This window comes from Dissoconium aciculare (genome assembly GCF_010015565.1).
Source record: "Dissoconium aciculare CBS 342.82 unplaced genomic scaffold K489scaffold_8, whole genome shotgun sequence".
Taxonomy (NCBI): domain Eukaryota; kingdom Fungi; phylum Ascomycota; class Dothideomycetes; order Mycosphaerellales; family Dissoconiaceae; genus Dissoconium; species Dissoconium aciculare.
The window spans coordinates 113,932-132,410 of record NW_022984958.1 but is presented as its reverse complement, the minus strand read 5'-3'; the positions used below and the strand labels follow the sequence as shown (position 1 = coordinate 132,410).

The window sequence follows — 18,479 nt, the reverse complement described above, 5'->3', positions numbered from 1 at the left end:
GGTAACAGTAGCAGCAGGCCAGGGGAAACGGCATGAAGCAATTCGAGAGGTTGCGTTGAATGAAGCGGTTCATTACGAATGATGGGCGAAGTACCATGACTGCAGAGATGAAGGATTCCGGAGTTTTTCTATTCGATACCAATATCATGAAAGTAAATTTCGTTCTCATTATCTTTTTCCTGGCGGCGTTTGAGTAAAAAGAAACACACCTGCATACAAGAAGGCTCCCGGCCAGCCAGTACGCGTCTCCCATGAGCATAAACGCATCCGTCGTCCCTCCAGCCGCAAAAAGAACGCCTGATTTGTCCCATGATTTCCCAACTTCCCGAAAGTTTCTTTGCGCCAATGAGTCAATGGAAAAATGAGAACTCCACACGGAGCGACTCCCAAGAATGTACGGCAGACATCGCCGGGTATGGTTGCAGCAGTCGTCATCGTCACCATCGCACTCGATTCGGCGAATAGTGCTCTCACAACAAATGTGAACCGCGAAGGCGACGAAATGATTGAACAACTCCAGCCAATCGCAAAGAGAGAAAAAAAGAGTGCCACACAACAAATCCCTCAGAAAGAAAACATCTAAAGGATCTTGCAATTGCTCCTCTTCCTCCTCTTCGCGGGCATCCCACCCACGACATCCTTCGCACCATCTCCTCCTCCCCCGTTCAATAACTCCCCAACAACGTCCTCCGATCCCCTCACCGCGATATCGATCGCGCGATCAAAGATCTCGTGCACGCCTTTCTGCTCCTTGGATGAACATTCCATGTACATGGCTTTCATCTTTTTGGCGACGGAGAGACCCTGGGCCGTGGTCACGGGGGTGAGGCCTTGTGTCTTGAGCAGATCGATGCAGGAGCGTTTGTCGCGGAGGTCGGATTTCAAGCCGCAGAGGATGATGGGCGTCGAGGGGCAGAAGTGGGTCACTTCGGGAGCCCACTGTGCGAAGATGAATATGTTAATTTTGGCGGTTCAATGGAGATGGGTTGTTTGGTTTGGTCTCTTTCTTACCTTGTCGAGGACGTTCTCGAGCGAGTTGGGACAGTCGATTGCGAAACAGACGAATAGGAGATCGGTCTCGGGATATGAGAGTGGTCGAAGACGGTCGTATTCTTCTTGTCCGGCCGTGTCCCAGAGTGCGAGCTCGACGCCCTTCCCTGAAGGTTTGTGTTCGACGTGTGTGATGTAATTCTCAAAGACGGTCGGGACGTATTTCTATTTTTTCCATTAATGGAACTCAATGATTAGCAAAAAGATTCGTTGAAAAGTGTCCACGCGCGATCTCTCTCTTTCCTTCTCTCTCTCTCTCGTCCATCTCCTACTCCTTCTCTTCATCGCGGGATGCAATGAAACTCACCTCGGGAAAGTATCCTTGTGAATAGCTGATCAGCAGACACGTCTTGCCGCAACCACCATCGCCCACCACGACGAATTTCTTGCTGTATTCCGGCGGCACAGTGATGTCGGTCTTGGTCGTGGTCATGGTATTTAGGGTGCCGTCGCTGCCTCGGGTGGATCTCCGGTAGCTGTCGCTGCGCATGAAGGTGGAGGATCGGTGACTGTCTCTGCGGGCCAGACGGTCTTGGGCTTTCAAGGCCTGCACTGACATTGTGGTCGAAACCCGCAGTGCTGGTCAGCCGGTGTGGTATGTATGTGTGAGTCCGGGTGTGCAGCGGAGAGGGTGATGCGACGCGCGGGTGTGGTCCTGGGTAACAATGGCGAGAATGTTCGGTCGGGAGAGAGAAGTGTTTGGGTGATGGTTGAGGACGTTATGGAAGATGCGTGGTAATGCTCGATCTGTTCTGCTGTGCTATTCATATAATGGTGCAGAATCGATAGTGGTACGTAGGTAGGCAGTGGTGGCAGTGATAGTGGTAGTGGGTGATATGTATATGCAGGTCTGCCATCAGAAGGCCTATCCGGCCAGCGATGATGCTGTAAACACAGGGCGGCGTTGTTGGCCGAGCAACATTGATGATTTATTCGTGGAAATTCCGGGGTTTCTTCCCCCGCGCGGTACCAATCGCAGCGAGTCAGTCAGCGACACGCCCAACACAGACCCTGGCTACAATCCAATACTCGCTTTATGTGACCTGTAGTGAAACACTTCCTGCTCGTCGCCAATGATATTGTTTGATGTTTTCACAATATGCAGGTGGCCTTTGATACAGTAAATCCGTGTCTATCTCCTTCGAATTATGGCGATTCGCATAGTCGAGTAATATCATCCATAAATGAGAGATTTGTCGGAATCCACAAGTAGCAAGAATGGTCATGATAGTTTCTTGATCAATGCATGACGTGCCAAGCCTTCGTCGCTGCTCCACGTGCATACTGAATGAAGCCGGGTCGGAACTTTTTGATGATGCTACTGTGAGAGAGTCTCGATCAGATGTACATCTTCACGTTCGCCAAGAAAAACCAATAATCTTCATGTCTCGATGAATGACTTGTTTCTGTCGACATTCAGATACTACTTACTCATTGCTATACATGACCAAAGCCCGGGAAACGACCCGAAGGTGACGCCGCCGTGATCCGACAAATTTCTACTCCCGCTGATCGGGACAATCTCTCCTTCATGTCCCATTCGGGGCCGAGCCTTCGATATCAGGCGCATCTCCGAGCTCCCTCTCCCGACCCCGATGCTGGTCTTCGGGGAGTAGGCCATTATGAACGCAAATTGCCGAAATGGCGATATCGCCTGCGGCAATGGCTGATCCCACTTGTCCGATGGGAGACACCCTACCTCGCCAAACTCCAGCAACTATCTCGGACGCCTTTGCTGGACTCATACTTTGCTATGACGGCCAATTTGGGCACCCATACCTTTTTCATGACTTTTCTTCCCCCATGCTTCTGGTGTGGGTTTCCGAATTTTGGAATGGGTTTGATTCATATGCTCGCTGCAGGAGTCTACTTGAGCGGATATGCAAAGGACCTCGTCTGTCTACCCAGACCGCTGTCGCCTCCGCTCCACCGCATCACTATGTCGGGGTCCGCTGCGTTGGAGTATGGTTTCCCTTCAACGCATACCACCAACGCCGTGTCGGTGGCTCTATCTTTACTGCACGAATTGTGGAAAAATCAAGATCACTACTCGCCATTGACGTATCGGTTACTGGTTGCAGCATGTCTCTGTTATGCCACCTCGATCAGCATAGGTCGGATGTACTGTGGCATGCACGGTTTCCTTGATGTTCTCTTTGGTGCTGTCCTAGGAGCATTCATTGCCGCTATCCGAGTGGCCTATGGAACGGCATTCGACAATTCAGTCATCGAGGGAAGCTTACCATATCTCATCTGTGTTCTCGTCATTCTTTTGCTTGCAGTTCGATTCCACCCGGAACCTGCCGACAACTGCCCCTGCTTCGACGATAGCGTTGCATTTATCGGAGTGGTCATGGGTGGTACTGTCGCCACCTGGCATTATTCTCGCTACTTGACCGGCTCCTCCCTCCCGGAGATAACGCTATCGCAGATGTACGTGTACACCAATAGCGACTTGTTGAAGTCAGTCGGCAGGCTGGTGGGAGGTATTCTGGCCGTCTTCGTGTGGCGAGCGACGATGAAACCAATCATGCTCGGCACACTACCTCCAATCTTTCGTTTCTTCAGCCAATTCGGCGTGCGGATACCCCGACGCTTTTTCGTCCAGTCCAGGTTTGTCTTATTGAAAAACCCCAAATCGCGCAGGCCACTAAAGCACATCACAGAGATTATACCAGCGTCCCCCCGATACCCAGCGACGACAAAATCTTCCCGCCGGCCTCGGACATTCCAGCCATGATATCCTCCATCCGTCGTCGAAAGCGCACCGTCTCCATCGGCCCACAATCCGAGGCCGACGCCCGCGAACACATCGCCAACCGCGAACAAGTCCGCCGAGAAACCCGAGCAGCGAACTCCTCCCGCTCGCGATCACCAAAACGAGACTTGCAGGTCCCCATCACCGAAGGATCGGTACTCATGACTCCCGACGAGCCACCCACAGCCTCCTCTTACCTATCCGTCCGACCCAATGCCGCGGGGGGTTCACTGAAGACGACCTTGCAGGCTAATCGAGCGAACGTCCTCACTCCGCCACCGAGTGAGGCTAGCGCTTCGAGCGATGAGCAGCGCGAGGAGGAGCAGGCTGATCGCAAGATGCTCGCTGCTGTTGAGAAGCCCCGCGTGCGCTACGATGTGGAGGTCATCACGAAGCTCGTTGTTTATGCAGGTGAGTTTCACACTCTGAGACAAAAATTGCATTATCGGAGACTAATGGTTTCTTCTTTGTTTTCAACAGGTATCGCGTGGATTTCTTTGGAGGGCAGTCCGATGATATTTCCCAAGTTGGGACTGGTTTAGAGGGGCTTCGGCTATTGTTTCGAGCAACCAATGCGTGTGTTCAGCGAATGGCCTTCCGATACACTTTGGTAGAGTGCTTGGTTAATTACGATCGCGCATAATGATATATCATAACTTTCAGGCCCGCGTGTTTTTGATGCCCGTGGACCACGTCTAACATCTCAAACATGGCCGACCACTTGACAGCTGTAGGGTTCTCGTACTAATTGGTTTAGTATCCTCTACAGCATCAACAATGCTTCCAGACTGCTTAGACCGACTGATACTTTGCTGGTCTTGACTAATCGAATATGATATGTAACTATCAGCACTATGTCTAATTATTAGCATGAATTCATCCACTTTGATAAGAAAACAAGACAATCATCATGTCGTGGACTCCGAACACAATGATAGTTAGGGTTTGGGTAGTAACGTCAGGGCCCGATCGTGGACGACTCGGCTTACTTCCCGGAAACACGGGAATGAGACGACACCTTTGCGGCCCAAGCCGCGGCTGCCCAAAGCGGGACCTGCTGGATTTCTGGAAATGATGAGGCGCGACAACCACGCGTTTATGCCTGGGAGAAGGGCTTTGTGAAAGTGAAAGTTGGATCTTTGGGTCTACACCAACCACAAGTGCAGTACATTCACAACTCACCAATCATCGACAATCGTTCGATCTCACGATTTCAACTAACTTGATTACTTTTAATACCGTTCTTTTGCAGGGGCGATATAATCCGACAGGAATATTCGGATTTCTTGCGCCTCCTGAATGTACAACGGCTCACAGTTGACCCTGATCACCGAAGAGGCACGACTTTCAGATCACAGGCAGACACTCATCGACTCAGACAATGTCTATGACTGCTCAGTCATATAATCGATAATATCCCACCATGGAGGACCCCTTGGTCCAAGGAGTCAATGGCGTCGCCAACGGCACGCTGGCCACACCTGCTCCAAGTGCGGTCGATCCGCAGGCGATCATCAAATACCTGTCCAGTGTACTACAGGTGACGCTCGGAGCGAGTGAAGAGGAGCTGAAAGGGCCAGGCAGTCTGCTACATGAGTCTATACTTGAAGAGACGCTCTTACGGTGTACAAGATTTGCGGTGGAGCAACAACCACTGTATGTGCTGAAGCAGGCTGCGCCCGTTCAGCAAAATGGCTACACCAACGGTGCTGGCGCCATCGACGCATATATTCTCAGTTCAGAGCTCAACACATCCTCACGGATATCCGGCTGCGTCGCTTTCATCAAGCGATCCACCCAAATTTCGACTGATGCTCCCATCAGCAGCCAGCTGATCGTCACAAACCTCCCTCTGCCTGGCGCATCAGGGCTGGGCGACTCCAGCTCCGCTAACCCTCCATATGAACATATCCTATCATTAATGCGAAGCGTCATCACTCCCTGTTTCGAAGCGGCCGCCAGGGGATCAGAGCCGAGCAGTGAGAAATTACGACTTGATGGAGATGCACGGACAGGCGTGTCCGGCGCAAGGCGGAAACTCGCAGATCTCGAACAGTCTCTCGAGAGCCTGCAGCAGAACATTGAGGTGGAAGCACCGAGACTTCAGGTCCACGAGGCTGTTCAGACTCAACTGGAGGATGCGAATGGTGACCTACAAGCGGCAACCCTGCAGATTCCAAACGAGATTGTCTCTGACAGTGCCCTTCTCAACCGCTTGCAGAACCAAGCGAACGACTGGATTAAACAAATCCGAGATTTCACACGCATCACGGATGATCGGATGGTGGGCACTACCTCACAAGAGAAGAACTTTTGGCTGGCTATGGAGAGCGCAATCGAGAGCATCGAGGCTCAACTCGCCAGCGGTGGAATTCAATTGACGATGAAGATCCTGGAAAAGGCCAAGAGACATGGTATCACTGCTAGTTTCTCGTCGGACACCCGGTTGAAGGAGACAAAGGACAAAGTCCAGAGATATAACCAGCTTTTCCACGGATTTCCCATCGAAGAGATGCTGTCGGCGACATCAGTGGAGAAGCTTCGCGATGCGCTCGATGATGTCTTTACTCATCTCAACAAGAAATTGCGAATCTGTCCATACCCCATTCGAAGAGCGCTCCCTCTTGTCGAGGCGATCTCCGCTGATGTCGATGCTCGACTTCACCACCTCATCCCTGGAAAAGCGCTGATGAATCTGTCATATGTTGACTTCCGGAAAGTCATTGCACAAGTTCAAGAAGTATGGCTCTTCTGGGACGACAACGTCAAAGAATTCACCAATGTTGCCCGTGACGTGACCAGGAAGCGAAATGACAAGTTCATTCCTATCAAGATCGTCAAGCGCCACGACAAGACCCAGGATCGCCTCAGCTACATTTCCAAATTCCGTGAGGAGCACGAACAGCTGCAAGGCACCATTGCCAGTGTGCTGGGCCCGGATGAGGAAGGCATGGACTATTCGCATGGCGCAAATGGTCCTGTCATCGTGGAAGAAATGGGCGACGTCGACGCTGCTGAGGAAATTGCCCAAGCTTACCTCGTCGTCAAAGATGTGGATGTGCTCAACATCTCGGAGGAAGGGGAGAAGGTCTGGACCCAAGCCGAATTGGCTTACAATGAGCGGACAGCACGGGTGGAGAACTCGATTATCGCCCGTCTGCGAGACCGACTTGCGGTGGCCAAAACCGCCAACGAGATGTTCCGCGTCTTCTCCAAATTCAACGCCCTGTTTGTCCGACCAAAGATTCGAGGAGCCATCGCGGAGTACCAGGTTCAGCTCATGAATAATGTCCGCGAAGATATCGAAAGCCTTCAGCAGAGATTCACTCACCAGTATGGTCAGTCGGAAGCGCACGGGATGGCTCAGCTTCGTGATCTGCCGCCAATCTCTGGAGCCATCATCCGCGCTCGACAGATCGAACGCCAGCTGAACAGCTACCTTGGCAAGGTCGAAGATATCCTTGGTCCCAAGTGGAAGGAGCATATTGATGGACAACGTCTATTCAATCTCGGTGAGGGCTTTCGTAGGAAGCTCGACACCAAGCCGATCTTTGATGACTGGTTACGGGACATCGATCGACGACATTTGTCAATTTCAGGTCGTCTATTCGCCATTACACAGAACCGAGCTCGAGGGAATGTTCTTGAGATCCATGTCAACTTCGATTCTCAAGTCATCATTCTGTTCAAGGAGGTCCGGAATCTGCTTTGGCTCAATTTCAATGTTCCACACGCCATCAGCAATGTCTCGAAAGAGGCGCGACGAGTGTACCCTTTCGCTGTCAGCTTGATGGAGAGTCTCAACACATACAGCCAGACCAGTCTGACTATCCAGGGCATGTCCGAAGTCACTCCTCTGCTAAGTGGGTATCGTAATAATGTCCAGAGCTTCATCGCCAAGGGTGCCTCTCTTCGATGGGACACTTTCGTCCTTGCCTACGACGTACACGTGCGACAAATCGGCGACTCTGGACTCGGCGCCTCGAGCGACGACAAGCTGCATGTACAATTTGTGCGCAACCTGGGCAACTCCATCGCTACGCTTCAAAGCAAGGTCACCACGCTAGCAGCGATCCAGGTCATTGTGGACGCAGCGTTGCGTGAATTGCAGTCCTGCCCTTTCACCCACGAAGCTTTTAGCACACACCTCGAGACCCTACAGCGCGCCATAGATCAGCTCAACCTCGAAGCCTATGCCAACATCCCGTACTGGGTTTCCAAGACGAACGACAAGGTTGTGCAGACGCTGCACGCTCGATTGCAGCAAGCTCTCAAGGACTGGACGGATGATTTCGAGCAAGGTTATGAGGCCGATCAGACTTCACGTCTTGGTGCGCCCAATATTGAGACGTTCTCGCACGATATTGTTATGCAAAACCAGGTCATTCAGTTGGAGCCACCGCTTGAGGATGCCAAAGCGGGTTGGTTGGATAACCTCAATGCCTGGCTCGGAACGGTCTGCAGTCTTGCAAGATTACAGGCCTCGCGGTACGAAAGCGCTTTGACGGTCAGCTCGATCAATACTACTTCGACATATTCTGACCTGCCGCTGTTGTGCATGGAAACTCTCGGCAATCTCTACCAGCGCATCGAGGCAAAGTTGAGCATCGCCCAAACCTATGTCGACGAATGGCTTCAATTTCAATCGCTTTGGGATTTGCAATTGCAACAGATTCAAGATGACCTTGGTGAAGAGCTTGATTTCTGGCTTCAACTCATCCTTGAGATCCGTCAAAAGCGTGACACCTTTGATACTTCCGGCATGCGAAGGTCGTTCGGTCATCTTGTGATCAATTACGAACAGGTACAAGCCAAAGTCAACGCCAAATACGACCAGTGGCAACATGATCTGCTCGCCCACTTCTCTGCAATGTTCGCCACACGTCTCGTAGAAGTCTACTCCGATCTGCAACGGGCACGAAAGGATCTCGAGAGCCAATCTATGCAAGCGTCATCAACCTCCCAAGCCGTCTCCTTCATCACCGTCGTGCAAACCTGCAAGCGCCAGACCCGAATCTGGGAACCAGAGATGGAGACATTCCGCCAAGGTCAACAAACTTTGACCCGCCTTCGATTCTCATACCCCAAGGATTGGCTGTATGTTGAACAGGTCGACCACGAATGGGCTGCGCTCGTCGAAGTTCTTGAGAAGAAGAGTAAGCAGATCGCAGACCACACGGAAGGTTTAAGAGCCAAGATCATCGCCGAAGATGGCATGGTCTCGCGACGCATTGCGGAGATGACGGACAAATGGCGGGAGAACCGTCCGGAGTCAGGATCAATCCCGCCCGCAGAAGCAGTTGCTGCTCTCGAAGGCTTCGATACGGAGCTCACGCAGCTCCAGGAACAGGCTGATATGGTGTCAAAGGCGAAGGAAGCTCTTGAATTGCCCGCCGGTCCGGACAACATGCTTGTCGATCTCCTTGCAGAAGTACAGGATTATAAGTCTGTCTGGGCGAACTTGACAGTCGTCTGGGAGCAGGTGAACGACCTGAGGGATCAGCCATGGAATAGCATTCAGCCTCGAAAACTCAGACAGTCCATTGATAATCTGATTAAGACCACCAAGGAGATGCCCAGTCGTATGCGCTCATACGCGGCCTTTGAGCACCTGCAGTCGGTCCTTCGACAACTGCTCAAGGTCAACCCGCTTTTGACGGAGATGCGATCGGATGCCGTGCGCGAACGCCACTGGATCAAGATCTTCAAGAATCTCCAGCCGACAAAGAGATATTCCGCATTGTCCATGACGCTCGGCGACGTCTGGGATCTCCAACTCGGACCCAGTGAAGCTGTCATCCGCGATGTCATTGCTCAAGCACAGGGTGAAATGGCACTCGAAGAATTCGTGCGTTCAGTCCGAGAGCACTGGCAAAACTACTCACTCGATCTCGTCAATTACCAAAACAAGTGTCGACTCATTCGTGGCTGGGACGACCTCTTCGCGAAATGCAGTGATCATCTCAATTCGTTGCAAGCCATGCGTCATTCGCCGTACTACAAGGAGTTCGAAGAAGAGGCATCATCTTGGGAGGACAAGCTCAACCGCATTCACGTCCTTTTCGACGTCTGGATCGATGTGCAGCGCCAGTGGGTCTACCTGGAAGGTGTCTTCACTGGTAATGCTGACATAAAGCACCTGCTACCCGTGGAGTCCTCTCGTTTCGCCAACATCAATAGCGAATTCATGAATGTCCTCAAGAAGGTCTATCGTTCACCGCAGGTTCTGGAAGTGCTCAATATTCCAGACGTACAGCGCTCGCTCGAGCGACTGGCCGACCTACTCAACAAGATCCAAAAAGCGCTAGGTGAATACCTCGAGAAGGAACGTGTGGCATTCCCACGTTTCTACTTCGTCGGTGACGAGGATCTCCTGGAAATCATCGGAAACAGCAATGACACCCTTCGCATCGCCAAGCATCTCCGGAAGATGTTTGCTGGCGTCTCAGGTGTCATCATGGATGACGACTCGAATATTCTCGCATTGACGTCGAAAGAGGGTGAACAGGTAAATTTGAAGACCCCGATCAACCTCATCGCTACTCCCAAGATCAATGATTGGCTCCGCGCGCTGGAGAATGGCATGCGAGATACGCTTTCGGATCTGCTCGTGGAGGCTGTCAAGGAGTATGAAAATCTCGACGAGAATGATGCGGATGCTTTCCCGGCCTACATTGAGAAATTCCCCGCGCAGATTGTCGTCCTGGCCACCCAGGCAGTATGGACTTCGCAGGTCGACGGAGCACTGCAAGCAGACAGGACGCCTCTTCAAAAGCTGTACGACGTTCAGGTTCACAAACTGAAGTATTTGGCCGCTTGCGTACTCAAAGAGCTAGATCCTATCTTCCGCAAAAAATGCGAACAGCTCATCACCGAGTTCGTCCACCAAAGAGATGTCATCGAGCGCCTTATCAAAGGCAATGCAGACTCAAATACCCATTACCTCTGGTTGTTGCAGATGCGTTATGAATTCAACGCTGCCAGCGCTCCGCTCAGCCGCATGCAGATCCAGGTCGCCAACGCCACGCTTCCCTACGGATTCGAGTATCTTGGTGTCACAGAGCGTCTCGTCCGAACCCCACTTACTGATCGCTGTTTCTTGACACTTTCCCAAGCGTTGTGCCAACGTCTTGGTGGTTCGCCTTATGGTCCAGCTGGTACTGGAAAGACGGAATCCGTCAAGGCCCTCGGTGTCCAACTTGGTCGTTTCACTCTCGTTTTCAACTGTGACGACACTTTCGATTTCCAGGCCATGGGCCGTATCTTCCTCGGTCTGTCCCAGGTCGGTGCATGGGGTTGTTTCGACGAGTTCAACCGATTGGAGGAGAGAATTCTTTCCGCTGTATCGCAGCAGATTCAGAACATTCAAGTCGGCCTCAAAAAGCGGGCCATTGACCCCAGTGCGCAGATCGAGCTCATCGGCCGTCAGCTCAAGGTTCATCCCCTGACGGGCATGTTCATCACCATGAACCCTGGTTATGCCGGACGATCGAATCTGCCCGACAACTTGAAGAAGCTGTTCCGCAGCGTTGCCATGTCCAAGCCCGACAAGGAAATCATCGCTGAAGTCATGCTGTTCTCCCAGGGTTTCTCCGAAGCCAAGACGCTTTCTCGCCAGACCGTGCCTTTCTTCGACAGGTGCAGCTCCGCGCTTTCCAAGCAGCCCCATTATGATTTCGGTCTGCGTGCGCTGAAGAGTGTCTTGGTCAGCTCGGGCGGGCTCAAACGTGCTCGTCTGACAGGCGTCGCCGAACAGCTCGTCGATTCTGTCATTGAACCCCAGATCATCGTGCAAAGCATTCGTGAGACCATCGCGCCGAAACTCGTCCGGCAGGATGCTTTGCTCATGGCGCAGATCGAAGAGGAAGCCTTCCCCGGCGTGCGATACATGCCCGCGCCATTGGAGAGTCTTCGCAAGGCTCTTGGGGAGGTGGTTGAGGAACGGAAGCTGGTCGCGACCGACGCGTGGCTTACCAAGGTTCTCCAACTTTATCAGATCCAGAATCTCCACCACGGTGTCATGATGGTGGGTAATTCCGGCACGGGCAAATCGACCGCGTGGCAGACATTGCTCGCAGCATTGCAGAAGGTCGATGGCATCGAGGGTATTTGTCATGTCATTGATCCCAAGGTCATGTCTAAGGAGAGCCTTTACGGTAACCTGGATAGCACCACCAGAGAATGGACCGACGGTCTTTTCACCAGCATCCTCCGAAAAGTCGTCGACAATCTCCGTGGCGAAGACAGCAAGCGTCACTGGATCATCTTCGACGGTGACGTCGATCCCGAATGGGTTGAGAATTTGAACAGTGTGCTCGACGACAACAAGCTGCTCACCCTCCCGAACGGTGAACGTCTCGGTCTTCCCCCGAACGTCCGCGTCATGTTCGAAGTCGAGACTCTGCGCTATGCCACACTCGCTACGGTCAGTCGTTGTGGTATGGTCTGGTTCAGCGATGATACCGTCGACATCGACGTCATGCTCTCCCGCTACCTCGCTCAACTGCGCAGTGCCACATACGAAGATCTGGAAGAAGATACCGGTACCGCGACATCTACCGAGTCTCGTCTCATCACACAGGGCCTCATGGCGGACATGCTCAAGGTGCGATTGACGGAGAATGATTTCATCAGGAAGGCCCTGGAGAATTGTGAGGGTCTTCGCCACATCATGGAGTTCACGTCAATTCGGGCTGTCGGGACGCTGTTCTCATTGCTGCGTAAAGCGGTCCGCTCGATTCTGGAGTACAATATTCAGCACACCGACTTTCCTCTCAACGATGAGCAAATGGAGGCTTATCTCTCGAAGAAAGTGCTTCTCGCGGCGGTCTGGTCTTTCACCGGAGATTGTCCTCTTGCTGACCGGAAGATCTTTGGTGACTACCTGGTCGGTCTGGCGACGATGGAAATGCCAGTGCTCTCCGAGACCATCTCACTCATCGACTATGATGTGACACTTCCCGAAGCTTCGTGGGCGCCGTGGCAGAATCAAGTCCCGACGATTGACATCAACACCCACTCGGTCACTCAGACTGACCTTGTCATTCCCACGCTGGACACTGTCAGACACGAGGATGTCCTTTACTCCTTCCTGGCCGAACACAAGCCTTTGCTGCTATGTGGTCCTCCCGGTTCCGGTAAGACGATGACGCTCTTCAGCGCGCTGAGGAAGCTGCCCAACATGGAAGTTGTCGGCCTCAACTTTTCGAGCGCGACAACGCCGGACTTGCTCGTCAAGACCTTGGAGCAATACTGTGACTACAAGAAATCCCTCAGCGGTGTCACCATGGCCCCGAGACAAATCGGTCGCTGGTTGGTCGTCTTCTGTGACGAGATCAATTTGCCTGCGCCGGACAAGTATGGCACCCAGCGCGTCATTTCTTTCCTCAGACAACTCGTCGAACATGGCGGCTTCTGGCGCACCTCGACGAAGAGCTGGGTCAGTCTGGAACGGATTCAATTCGTCGGTGCTTGTAACCCCCCCACCGATGTAGGCCGTACGCCTCTTGGTCTGCGGTTCCTGCGACATGCCCCATTGGTCATGGTTGACTACCCCGGAGAACTCTCCCTCAAGCAGATCTATGGCACTTTCAACAATGCAGTCCTCAAGATCATCCCGACTTTGCGCGGCTACTCTGAGTCCTTGACCAACGCGATGATCTCCGTCTATATCCAATCGCAGAAGCGCTTCACGCCGGACATTCAACCACACTACGTTTACTCGCCTCGTGAATTGACGAGGTGGGTTCGTGCGATCTACGAAGCCATTCGTCCTCTGGAGACTCTATCCTTGGAGGGCCTCGTGCGTATCTGGGCACATGAAGCACTGCGTCTTTTCTCGGACCGTTTGATCGCCGATGAAGAGCGACAGTGGACTGAAGATACTGTCAACCGCCTCGCTCTGGAACATTTCCCGAACATCGACGAAGAGGTCGCATTGCAACGTCCAATTCTGTTCTCAAACTGGTTGTCGAAGAATTACGTTCCGGTTGTTCGTGATCAATTGCGCGACTTTGTCAAGGCCAGATTACGCACCTTTTGCGAGGAAGAGCTGGATGTGCCTCTCATCCTCTTCAACGACGTCCTTGAGCATGTCCTGCGCATTGACCGAGTGTTCCGCCAACCACAAGGCCATCTCATCCTCATCGGTGTCAGCGGTAGTGGCAAGACGACTCTGTCGCGCTTCGTCGCGTGGATGAACGGTCTTTCCGTGTTCCAGATCAAGGTCCATGGCAAATACTCTGCTGAAGATTTCGATGAGGATCTCCGCAATGTCCTCCGCAGATGTGGTTGCAAGGGTGAGAAGATTTGCTTCATCATGGACGAATCCAATGTGCTTGATTCGGGATTCCTGGAACGTATGAATACTCTGCTGGCCAACGGAGAAGTTCCTGGTTTGTTCGAAGGTGATGAATATGCCACCCTCATGACCGCTTGCAAGGAAGGCGCTCAACGACAGGGCCTTTTGCTCGACTCCCAGGAAGAGCTGTACAAGTGGTTCACTCAGCAGATTGTCCGAAACTTGCACGTCGTTTTCACCATGAACCCACCGTCCGAGGGTCTCTCGTCTAAAGCGGCGACCAGTCCTGCTTTGTTCAACCGTTGCGTACTTAATTGGTTCGGCGACTGGTCTGATCAAGCTCTGTACCAGGTCGCGTATGAGCTCACTCAGTCTGTTGACATCGACAAAGGCAACTATCGCGCTCCGGACAGCTTGCCGATTGAGTTCGATCAACTTGAAATGCCACTGTCCCACCGCGACGCTGTCGTCAATGGAATGGTCCATGTTCATCATTCGTTGCGTGCGTTCAACGACCGTCTCAAACGTCAACAGAACAAGACTACTTTCTTGACGCCCCGTCAATTCTTGGACTTCGTCGCGCAATTCGTCAAGCTTTTTAACGAGAAGCGTGATGATCTGGAAGAGCAACAGAGACATTTGAACGTTGGTCTAGACAAACTTCGCGAGACTGTCGAGAAGGTCTCGGAGCTGAAAAAGAGTCTGGCCGAGAAGAAATCCGAGCTTGAGAAGAAGGATGCGGAAGCTGGTGAAAAGCTACAGCGCATGGTCGCCGACCAACGTGAAGCTGAGCAGCGCCGTGCCACATCCTTGGAGGTCCAGGTCGCCCTCGAGAGACAGGAGAAGATTGTTGCGGAGCGTAGAGAGGTCGTCATGAACGATCTTGCGAATGCCGAGCCTGCCGTTCTTGAGGCCCAGCGAAGTGTCAGCAACATCAAGCGACAGCAATTGACCGAAGTGCGTTCCATGCAGAACCCTCCGGCTGGTGTGAAATTGGCACTTGAATCGGTCTGCACGCTGCTCGGTCACAAAGTGCCTGACTGGAAGACCATCGTTAGCATCGTTCGCAAAGACGACTTCATCGCAAGTATTGTGAATTATGACAATGAGAAGCAGATGACACCTCAACACCGAGTCAAGATGAAGGCAGACTATCTTTCGAAAGAGGACTTCACCTTTGAGAGGGTCAATCGTGCCAGTAAAGCATGTGGTCCTTTAGTCCAGTGGGTGGAAGCACAAGTCAATTACTCCGAAATCTTGGATCGAATCGGCCCATTGCGCGAGGAAGTTGATCAGCTCGAGGAAGAGGCCATCCAAACCAAGGCCGAAGCAAAGACAATTGAGAACACCCTCATCGAACTGGAGCAGAGTATTGCTACTTACAAAGCTGAGTACGCCTCGCTCATTAGCCAGACTGAGGCCATCAAAGCAGAGATGAGCCGTGTCCAGTCCAAGGTCGATCGCAGCATGCGTCTCCTGAACAGTCTCTCGTCTGAACGTGGACGATGGGAAGACAGCAGCAAGACCTTCCAGGTGCAGATGGAGACCATCATTGGAGATGTCTTCCTCGCTTCTGCATTCCTCGCTTACTGTGGTTTGTACGATCAACAATACCGTCGTGCCATGTTGGAGGATTGGTCGTTGCACCTCTCATCCTCTGGTATCGCTTTCAAGCAGCAGAATGCAATGTCTGAATTCCTCTCCACTGCAGACGAACGGCAGCAGTGGCATGAGAACGCACTCCCTGTGGACGAGCTTTGCACCGAAAATGCTGTCATGTTGAAGCGATACAACCGCTACCCGTTGATCATCGATCCTTCTGGTCGTGTCACCGAGTTCTTGCAGAATGAGAGTAAGGAGCGCCGTTTGACTGTCACTAGCTTCTTGGACAGCTCATTCGTCAAGCAATTGGAAAGTGCCCTGCGTTTCGGTAACCCCATTCTCATCCAAGATGCTGAGCACATCGATCCCATCCTCAACCAAGTCCTCAACAAGGAGTATCAAAAGACCGGAGGTCGTGTGCTCATCCAGCTCGGACGCCAGGAGATTGATTTCTCGCCTGCTTTCAAGCTTTACCTCTCTACACGCGATCCATCGGCTCCCTTCGCCCCTGATGTCTGCAGTCGCACGACTTTTGTCAATTTCACGGTCACGCAGAGCAGTTTGAAGACCCAAACACTCAACGAAGTTCTCAAGTCCGAGCGTCCCGATGTCGATGAACGACGTGCAAACCTAGTCAAGATGCAGGGCGAGTTCACACAACGTCTCCGACGATTGGAACGCATGCTTCTGCAAGCGCTCAACGAATCCCGTGGCAATATCCTCGACGACGAGAATGTCATTCAAACCCTTGAGACCTTGAAGAACGAAGCTGCGGAAATTACTACTAAGGCGGCTGAAACCGAGGGCGTCATGACTGAAGTCAACAACATCATGAGCACGTATGATATCATCGCCCGATCGTGTTCTGCCATTTTTGCTGTCTTGGAACAACTTTATCACGTCCATCACTTTTACCAATTCTCGCTGCAATACTTTGTGGACATCTTCGAGGCTGTTCTAAAGGAAGCGCGGGAATCTAGCGAACGTGACTCAAAGACGCGCATTGATTCCATTGTTCGTTCGCTGTTCAACCGAGCTTACGACGAGACTTCTGCGTCGCTACTACAGAAGGACCGACTCACCTTTGCTGTGCTTCTCGCTCAAGCAGCGCCTTTCCCTATGGACAAGGGCTTCCTAGATACCCTGCTGGACGACACTGTTGTAGGCGCCGACGTCAACTCCTCTCCTGAGCTCAAGGACAAGGCTGTTGCCATCGCTTCCCGCGTCAACGGCCTCAAGGAACTTGTGGCGGTTGTGGATGGTCCAGAGTGGGACGCATTCCTCGCAACAGAGCGCGCCGAGACGTGCGTGCCCGGCGCTGCACAAATGGCAGGCAATGACAATGACAAGGCTCTCAAAGAACTCCTACTCGTCAAGCTTTTCCGCATCGATCGTCTGGTCCCTGCTACTGAGCGATTCGTCAATACTGTCTTTGGACCCAACTTCTTGGACGTCGCGGAAGATCTCGGTCGTATCGCAGCCAACACCACCGCCAGCTCGCCAATCGCATTGTGTTCCAGCCCTGGATTTGATGCCAGCTACAAGGTTGATCAATTGGTGGAACGCACTCAAGAAAGCTGTACGAGCGTTGCTATGGGTTCGAACGAGAGTGTCGCGAGTGCAGATGCAGCTCTGGCTGGCGCAGCAGCAAACGGATCCTGGGTACTTATCAAGAACGTCCACCTCGCGACCGAGTGGCTCCAGAACCTGGTCAAGAGAATCGACTCGCTCAAGCCACACAAGAACTTCCGTTTGTTCTTATCGATGGAGACGAGCCCGAAAATCCCCTCAAGCTTGCTCCGAGCTTCCCGTGTCTTGACATACGAACAGCCCGCTGGTATCCGTGCCAATATGAGAGACACACTCACCTCATTACCAGAAAAGGCAGTCCAGCAGCCAGTCGAGAAGGCCCGAATTCACTTCCTGCTGTCCTTCCTCCACGCCGTGGTCCAAGAGCGTCTCCGATACGCCCCTCGTCTGGGCTGGAAAGGATTCTGGGAATTCAACGATGCCGACTTCGACTGTTCCGCCTTCATCATCCAATGGTGGACCGACAACCTCGCCCGCGGCCGCTCCAACGTGGCGCCGAAGTCCGTGCCCTGGGAAATGCTCCGCGTGCTCATCTCGGAAATGTACGGAGGCAAAGTCGACGATGCAGCCGATTTCGCGCAGTTGAAGACTCTCGTCGCGAAAACTCTCACGGCCGATGCTTTCGAGGAGGGCTTCAACCTCATCGCGGAAGTCGCCGAGGACAGCACTATCGGCACCGCTCTGCCCAGTGGCACATCCAAGTCGGTCTTTTTGCAGTGGGTCAAGGACTTGCCTGAGCGTGAACCTCCGACTTACCTCGGTCTGCCTGCCAACGCGGAGAAGCTATTGCTCGTCGCGCATGCAGAGGAGATGGTCAGGAATTTGAAGACGGTCATGGGAGTGCTGGATGAAGGAGAGCACATCATGGCCGAGGCGGTGGAGGAGTGAAAAAAACTTTCCTTTGTTCGAATCTGTTTGGATTAGGGATATCATGCGCGCGGGAAAAGGGAGATTGTACAAGATGGCTTTCAGGATGTGGGTTTCCAGCTTTTCTACCTGTTGTTGTTGTTGTTCTTCCTAATTGTATCGCTCTCGCGCATGGTATCGGCGGGAGCACCATCTTTTGGGTTGGCGTTTGTTTCTGCGCATATACCCCCCCTTTCTGTACAATGTATAATATTTGACACAAAACATTCCTCTACTTCATTGAGCCCGCGCGTCTCCTGCACATCAATGGTA

At 52.6% G+C, this 18,479-nt stretch overlaps 3 protein-coding genes across 3 annotated transcripts; 2 read left to right on the top strand and 1 right to left on the bottom strand.

The window, feature by feature from the left end:
* Positions 1-111: 111 nt before the first annotated feature.
* K489DRAFT_381376 (ras GTPase) lies at positions 112-1,875 on the bottom strand. The gene is made up of 3 exons (XM_033605104.1): positions 1,358-1,875; positions 1,012-1,215; positions 112-939 (listed from the first exon to the last, which is right to left on the bottom strand). Exons 1-3 carry the CDS (start codon positions 1,607-1,609, stop codon positions 580-582), a joined length of 816 nt encoding a protein of 271 aa, XP_033458423.1. The 5' UTR covers positions 1,610-1,875; the 3' UTR covers positions 112-579.
* Positions 1,876-2,394: 519 nt separating this feature from the next.
* K489DRAFT_358940 (PAP2-domain-containing protein) lies at positions 2,395-4,524 on the top strand. The gene is made up of 3 exons (XM_033602592.1): positions 2,395-3,663; positions 3,717-4,219; positions 4,289-4,524. Exons 1-3 carry the CDS (start codon positions 2,582-2,584, stop codon positions 4,348-4,350), a joined length of 1,647 nt encoding a protein of 548 aa, XP_033458422.1. The 5' UTR covers positions 2,395-2,581; the 3' UTR covers positions 4,351-4,524.
* A 422-nt stretch (positions 4,525-4,946) lies between these two features.
* On the top strand, positions 4,947-18,454 carry K489DRAFT_381374 (uncharacterized protein). The gene has a single exon (XM_033605103.1). The coding sequence runs from the start codon at positions 5,232-5,234 to the stop codon at positions 18,186-18,188; it is 12,957 nt and encodes a 4,318-aa protein (XP_033458421.1). The 5' UTR covers positions 4,947-5,231; the 3' UTR covers positions 18,189-18,454.
* The last annotated feature ends 25 nt before the right edge of the window (positions 18,455-18,479 follow it).